General features: G+C 37.0%; 1 protein-coding gene across 3 annotated transcripts; it reads left to right on the forward strand.

The window, feature by feature from the left end:
* The first annotated feature begins 7,621 nt into the window (after positions 1-7,621).
* Positions 7,622-8,143, forward strand: LOC113191708 (protein tyrosine phosphatase type IVA 1-like). Of its 3 annotated transcripts, none has more exons than XM_026401528.1 (2): positions 7,622-7,947; positions 8,023-8,143. In XM_026401528.1, the coding sequence occupies exons 1-2, from the start codon at positions 7,622-7,624 to the stop codon at positions 8,141-8,143; spliced, it is 447 nt and encodes a 148-aa protein (XP_026257313.1). The 3 variants fall into 3 exon arrangements, with proteins under 3 accessions (XP_026257313.1, XP_026257314.2, XP_026257312.1); XM_026401529.2 differs by having other exon boundaries at positions 7,622-7,744; positions 7,814-8,143; XM_026401527.1 differs by having other exon boundaries at positions 7,622-8,143.

The following is an 8,143-nucleotide window of genomic DNA, read 5'->3' on the forward strand; positions in this document are numbered from 1 at the left end:
AAATGCAAATGCCAGGAAGAAAGTCTCTTATACTACTTGCTTTCTGCTTGCCACATCTGTCCCTTAGAAAATGAGGAGACATTTGTGAATGTTTAGAAACTTGCTTTTGCTTTTTTTACAATGAAAAATAGGGATATATTGAATTCTGAATAGTTAAAGAGAAAATACTGATGCAAGCTGAACTTGTCAGTGCATATTGCTAATGTTACCTTTTTGGATGGAATCAAACATGCCTGCTGATGACTGGAATTCTCTTCCCCAACTTTCCTACAGTGCCATCTCCTTGAATTTTTTCTGATGATCACTCCATGGAGGTCTAAGCATCATCAAGCTATATTTAAAACAATAGCCTTTTACCAAGATTGTTCCACCTGCCAAACCCAAACCTGTGTACCTGTGAAGCAAGTCTCTAGTATATAATAAATTATTATAATAATGATGTTGTTTTAATATTAACTAAAATATAGATTGCTTAGTTAAGGAAAAATAAAATTTTGATATGTCACAGTGAACCGACTGAACATCTATGACATTTTTACTGGAGGAACTGAACTTATAATTTGCTATAATTTGAGTAGCAGTACTCTTACTATATGCCAAGTACTAAGGTAATTTTTGGTGACTTGGAGATTAAGACCTTATCAACCACTTTGGAAAGTAGTATGGAGATTCCTCAGAAAACTTGCAATGGAGCCACAATTTGACCCAGTTATCCCACTCCTCGGTGTATATACCCAAAGGACTTAAAATCAGCATACTATGGTATGCCTTAGCCACATCAAGGTTTATAGCAGCTCAATTCACAATAGCTAAGCAATGGAACCAACCTAGGTGCTCTTCAAAAAATGGATAGAAAATATGTGGTATATATACATGATAGAATATTACTCAGCCATAAAGAAAAATGAAATATGGCATTTGCCAATACATGGATGGACATGGAGACTATCATGCTAAGTGAAATAAGCCAATTCCCCAAAACCAAAGGCTGAATATTCTCTTTGACACAAAATAGATGGGGGAGGGAAGAATAGAAGTTCATTGGATTAGACAAAGGGGAATGAAGGGAAAGGAGGGCGGATGGGAATAGGAAAGACAGCAGAATCACCTGGACTTAACTTTCCTATGACAAGACCAGTGTAACTCCAGGTACAACCACAAGAATGGGAAGTTGTGCTCCCTATAAAATGTATTAAAATACACCCTACTGTCATGTATATGTAAAAACAAAAAAATTGTGTAGAAAAAAACCCAGTTCATCAGTCCTTTCCTGCTTTCAGAGCTCTGTCTAGTGCAAAGGTGAGATGTGATAGAAGCTTTATATAACAAGGTAAAAACTTAGTAGCACTCTGTATTGATTGTTATGGACCAGCAAGGTGGAGTCCTCCTTGTTCCATAAAGCAAGCTAGGGCTATCTCAATTTTATTGATCTTTCAAAGAGTCAACTTTTGCTTCCATTTTTCTGATTTCCACACTTTCCTTTCTTCTGCTTGCTTTGGGTTAATTTATTTTCTTTTTTGTATTTTATTTAGAAACAGGGTCTCACTGGATTGTTTAGCCCCTCGCTTTTGCTGAGGCTGGCTATGAACTTGCAATTCCTCTGCCTCAGCCTCCCATGCTGCTGGGATTACAGGTGTGTGCCACCACATCCAGCTTTTTCTGGCTTCATTAGGAGGGAACTCAGATTATTGATTTGAAATTTTTCCTAATATAAGGATTTAATGCTATAAATTTTCTTCCCTCTAAGCACTGCTTTAGCAGCAGCCTACAAATTTTGATGTAATTCATTTTCATTTTCTTTCAATTCAAAATATTTTCTAATTTTTGACTTTGGACTTCCTCTTTAATCCATAGCTTATTTAGAAGAACATTGCTGATTTCTAAATTTTTGGAGAACTTTTCAGATACTCTATTATTGATTTCTAATTTAATTTTATTGTCTTTAAAGAATAAATGTGTGATTTTTAAAAACGTGTGATTTTAATTCTTTTAAATTTGTTAAGGTTTGTTTAACCTAGGATACAGTACATCTTGCTGAACATTCCATGTGTACTTGAGAAGAATATGTATTGAGTGATGTGTTCTATAAATGTTAAGTCAGGTTGATTGATAGTGTTATATAGATCTTCTATATCATTGCTAAATTTCTAATTATTCTCTTAATTTCTGAGAGAGGAGTGCTTGAATCTTCAAGTATGATTGTGGATTTGTTTATTTCTCCTTTCAGTGCTATCAGTTTTGATTCACATATTTTGACACAGTTGCTTGGTGCTCACCATTTAAGATTGGTATGTTTTCTTGGTGAATTGACTCTGTTATTATGTAATGTTCTCCTTTATCCATTGCCAGTATTCCTTATTCTGAAATCTACTTTGCCTGGTGTTAATACATAGTCACTCCAGCTGTATTATGATAAAGCTTTAATGGTATATTCCATTTTTTTTTTGGTACTGGGGAACAAACCAAGGGCCTCACATATGCTAGGCAAGTGCTCTACCACTGAGCTACATCCCCAACCTTTTTATTTTATTTTGAGATAGGGTCTTGAATTTATGATCTTCCTGAATCAGCTTCCTGAATAGCTGGATTATAGGTGTGTGCCAGTATGGTTTGGCTGATTCTTTTATTCTATCTATGGCATTATATTTTAAATGGATTTCTTATAGATAGCATACAAATCCAATTAAAAATCCAATATGACAATCTTATTTTTATTAAATTGTCATTTGTAATTATTGATAAATTTGGATTTTGAACACTGTATTCTTTTATTTGTCCCCTTTGTGTATTTTTTAGTATGCTATTTTAATTTATCTTTTGGATTCTTGTGGGATAAATCTCTTGATTTTGTTTTTTAGTGGTTGTTTTAGGAATGAACCCTAATTTTTCACTGATTAAATTTGTTTATTTCTTCAAGTAAAATTTAGCAGCTTTATAATCACATAAATTACTTGACCATTTTATCCTTTCTTTGGGTTAAACACGACAATACAACTACATACACTGAAGACCCCAAAAGGCAATGTTATAATTTTTGCTTTAAAACTCATGTAGTTAAAAAAAACAAAAGGTGGGGGCTGGAGTTGTGGCTCAGTAGTAGTCCTAGGTGGTCAGTTTTTATTTCCCTGTACTTTAAAATTGTTAGCCTACAGTTTCTGGTTCCATGATTTCTGATTAAAAAAAAAATCCAGTTATTTAAATAATTGTTCTTTGTTGGTAACGTAATGTTTTTCTGGCTGCTTTCATGTTTTTCTCCTTTTCTTGGTTTTCAGCAGTTTATGATGTATTTTTTTTTTGGTGTGGCTTTTTATTTTTTTATTTTTTAAAATATTTATTTTTTAGTTTTCAGTGAACGCAATATCTTTATTTTACATTTATGTGGTGCTTAGGATGGAATCCAGTGCCTCAAGCACTGGTGAGCCACAACCCTAGCCCCTGGTGTGGCTTTTTAAAAGTTTATTATGTTAGAGCACACTGAGTTTTTTAAATTAATTTTGTCTTTCACTAAATTTTGGAATTAGTCCAGTATCTTTCTTCCCTCATTTAGGGATGTTGATGAATTACAAAACTTTTTAATATAGTCCAAAAGGTCTCTGAGGTTTTACTCATTATTTTCACCCCCTTTTCTCTCTTTTTCAAATATGAATTTCTATTAATTAGTGTTCAGACTTATTGATTTTTTTTTTTTAAAAACTTATTTTGGAGATGGTGTTTTGCTGTTATTCACCATGACCTTGAACTACTGGGCTCAAGTGATTTCCTGCTGCAGCCTCCTATGACCCATCATACCCAGCTTTAAATTTTTGATTAATATGTATTAATTGTATATACTAATAAATTTTGGTGTGACATTGTCATACATGCATCCAGCATGCACTGACCAGATCCTACCTCCTATTTTCCACCCTTTCCAATCTCTAGTAATTACTATTCTACATTTTTTAGCTTCTACAGTACATATGAGAGAGAACATATGTTATTTTCTTTCCATATCTAGCTTATTTTAATGTAATTTCCTCTACTTCAATTCATCTTCTGCAATTGACAGAATTTCATTCATTATGGAGAATAATACTCCATCATGTATATTTATACCATATTTTCTGTGTCCATTTGTGTTTGATTTCTGTTACTGTGACAAAAGACTTGAGACAAGTAACTTAAAAGGAGGAAAGGTTTATTTTGGCTCAGTTTCCATGCTTAGTTGATTCCATTGATTTCGGGGCCTTTGGTGAGGCAGTACATCATGGTGGGGCGGGCATGGTAGAACAAAGCTGCTCACCTCACGGCTGAAAGAAAGCAAAAGAGAGGCGGGGGCTAGAGAGCACGTGGGAGTTTCTTTTAGGGGTATGATCTGGAAGGAATCCCCCTATTTCTTACTGTGTCTCTTTGGAAGAACTTAGTCACATGGGCATACCACACTTCAAAGGAAGTTTGGGAAATGAGTATTTAGCTCAATAGCCTGTGTCCAGTGGAATATTTAGGGAATTCAAATCAAATTTAGGAAAAAATAGCTTGTAGTGGCAACTGTCCATCCACCATAATCTGAAATTATGGGGAAACGGAGCTACAAGATAGTTAATAATGTTGGCTAAAATATTTTAAAAATGTAAAGCTTCAAGAAAAGTCTCCAGAAACAGGCAAAAAATGAGAGCAAGAGTCCAGAAAAGAGAGTATCAGCTGATTTCTTATGACCCAGATCTTTTAAAAAATTTGTTCTTTTTAGTTGTACATGGCAGTAGAATGTATTTTGACATATTATACATACATGGAGTATAACTTCCCATTCTTGTGGTAGTACATGATATGATGTTACAACTGGTTGTGGGATTCATATATGAACATAGGAATATTATGTCCAGTTCATTTTACTGGACCTAGACATTTTTTTAAAAAATTAATGCTAAAAGATAAACTTTCATTTCATTTCAACCTTACAGAGTATTCAACATAGTAAAAATAACTTCTCCCTCAGAACTATATGTCTGATGTATCTTTCATTACTCCTGAGTAACTCAGGATACATGTCTTACAAATAAGGGCGTTCTCCTCTGAACCATGATAGAATTAACATAGATTCATTAGTACTATATAATCCAGAGTCCATTGAAGTTTTGCTAATTTTCCCAATAATATCCTTTAAGCAAAAGGATCACATATTACATTTAGTAGGCATAGCTCTTTAATCTCTGTCAACCTGGAATGGTTCCTCAACTTTTCCTTGACTTTCATTGTTGACACTCTCAAAGATTACAGTTCAATTTGGATTTATCTGATTTTTTTTCTCATAAATTCCAGGAACATATTTTTGGGCAGGAATATCACAGATATGATGCTATGTTCCTTGTACTCCATCCTCTCAGGTGGTACACAATTCAGTTTGTCTTGGTACTGGTTATCTTAACTTTGATCATTTAAGGCTTGTGTCTAAGTTTTCCCACTGTTTTGGTTTTTTCTTTGGTGACAAATTAGTTTTTTTGGTGGTAGGCATTTATTAAAACAAATATCCAATTTCACATCAACTTTCACCCCTAGTCTTACATAAGTGATGTTTCTGTGCTAAACAAATGACACTCTTTATGATTGCTAAATAAACATTTTTCTAATTCCACCATTTCTGCTATATTTATTTAGTTTACATTCTACTGTAAGGCAAAGCTTTCGTTTCTCTCACTTGTTTATATCAGTATGGATTCATGGATTTGTTTTTATTTTGATGAGATATAATCCATTCCTATAATTTTTAGATAGAGATCTGGCCAGTGTAGATAAACAGAAATGTAGCAATGATATTAAGAGAGTTTCTTATATACTAATCCATTTTTCCCTATTGTTAACAGCTTACATTACTATGATACATTTGTCACAATTAAAGAAATTGAACTATTAACTAAATTTTACACTTCAGATTTCATTACTTTTCCCTAATGTCCTTGTACTGTTCTAAGATTGCATCCAGTATACCACATTACAGCTGTCATGTCTCCATAGCCTCTTATGGTCTGTTTTGTATGTCTGTTTTTCATATTCCGTTCATTCTTGAATACTTCCTTACTTTCTGTCATAACTAGATTTTCAGGGCTACTCTTGTACTTTCCCTGCCCCGGGTCTGGACTCAATGATTTCTCCACGGAGACTTGTAATTTTTTAATAGAAAGTGGTATTTAAAAATCACGATGGGGCAGTACCTGTGTCCATTGCTATGGGACGGTCATTGCTTCAGGCCCTCTTTATTTGCTGTAGGGGAAGTTAAGGAATTCACAAACGTGTACACACACACACACTATTTCTATTCCCATCTCTAAAATGGGAATCCACACTGATACCACGAATTTCAATCTAAGATCAGAATTAATTCTACTTTTTTCCTTTCCATATTTGTAACTTCTGTTTCTGACAGCAAGAAATCCGATTCCCATTATTTTCCACTTCGTACTTGAAGAACTCCTGGTAATCTCTGATCACTACTGCCGTCCCTACTACTGTCTACTCCTCGTGGGCTCTGATAACCTGCAGCCGCTACTACCATTACTAAACATTTGGGTCCAAAAGCACAAAACAATAGGGCAAAAATGATAGCTAAATATTTTAGTTTAAACACAAAGTTTGTTAGACTTAAAAAACAAAAAATAAGCTAAACGTTCCCAAGAGGTAGTCAAAACACGAAGCTGACAGACTCCGTAGCTGGAACCTTCTCTTCCTCGTTCGTGTCCATCCACGTTTCTCTTCAGCCTCTTCCAAACTCGGCCCCACCTCCCTGCGTCCTTTCGCGCCACTCTTTCCTGCCAGGAGGCAGGAGACCACGCAGGTTCGGCGCTTCTCCTTCCGCACAGGTTCACCGAGCAGCGGCCGTGGTCACGTTTGCGGGGTGTGGGGGGGACGGGTCTCGCTCATTGGCTCTCGGTCCGCTCGACCGCGATTGGTGCGGGCGTTCGCACGTCGCGCCGGCTATAAAAAGGAGGGCTTGTGACGCAGGGCCGTCTGGGCGCGCGCGCACTGCCTCCCTCGAGGCTTTTCTTCCGAGCCGCTCGGCCACGGTAGAGCTAGGTGTCCCGCCGTCGCCGCCGCTGTCGCCGCCGCCCCGCGACGCCCACTACCGCTCCTGGGCCTGCAGCCGCCGCTGCCGCCTGTGTCGCCGCCACGGGACTGGCTGTATGATTAGGCCACAATTTTTCATGAGTAAACATATTCCTTTCTGTGGTGTTCTTGGTCACGCATTTATGGAGTTTCTGAAGGGCCCTGGAGATTACTGCCAGGCACAGCACGACCTTTATGAGGACAAGTGAACTGTAGGAAGATATTACCACTCCTGCAGGAAGCCCTAGTGGAAGCGAGTAACCTGGACACAGAAGTGCTGAAGTCATCTGAGCATTTTACAAGAGTTCTGACTGGATGGGGTAAACCTCCATGCACTTCTTTTCTATTGACTCCATTTTAAGGACTTCAAGAGCTGCTGTGGCTTGTTAGGAGGTTCCTTTCGTTTCCTGTCACTCCCAACTTCATATTCTGAGCGCTGAGAATTTCATCTGGAGTACGTTGGAGTAGACTTCAGTTTCCTGACACCATTACTGTATTCAAAAAATTTTAATTTTTTCCGTGACTTTTGAAAAACTAGATTAACATGGCTCCAATGAATCGCCCAGCTCCTGTGGAAGTCACATACAGGAACATGAGATTTCTTATTACACACAACCCAACCAGTGCAACCTTAAACAGATTTATAGAGGAACTTAAGAAATACGGAGTTACAACAATAGTAAGAGTGTGTGAAGCAACTTATGACACTGCTCTTATGGAGAAAGAAGGCATCCAGGTTCTAGATTGGCCTTTTGATGATGGTTCCTCACCATCCAACCAGATTGTTGATGACTGGTTAAGTCTTGTAAACATTAAATTTCGTGAAGAACCTGGTTGTTGTATTGCCGTTCACTGTGTTGCAGGTCTTGGGCGAACTCCAGTGCTTGTTGCCTTAGCATTAATTGAAAGTGGAATGAAAAATGAAGATGCAGTACAGTTTATAAGACAAAAGCGGCGCGGAGCTTTTAACAGCAAGCAACTTTTATATTTGGAGAAATATCGTTCTAAAATGCGGCTGCGCTTCAAAGACTCCAATGGTCACAGAAACAACTGTTGCGTTCAATAA

Source organism: Urocitellus parryii, chromosome 4 (assembly GCF_045843805.1).
Source record: "Urocitellus parryii isolate mUroPar1 chromosome 4, mUroPar1.hap1, whole genome shotgun sequence".
Taxonomy (NCBI): domain Eukaryota; kingdom Metazoa; phylum Chordata; class Mammalia; order Rodentia; family Sciuridae; genus Urocitellus; species Urocitellus parryii.

Bases quoted from the DNA above. Each gene is read 5' to 3' on its own strand.
- LOC113191708 (XM_026401527.1), top strand. From the start codon at position 7,622: ATGGCTCCAATGAATCGCCCAGCTCCTGTGGAAGTCACATACAGGAAC.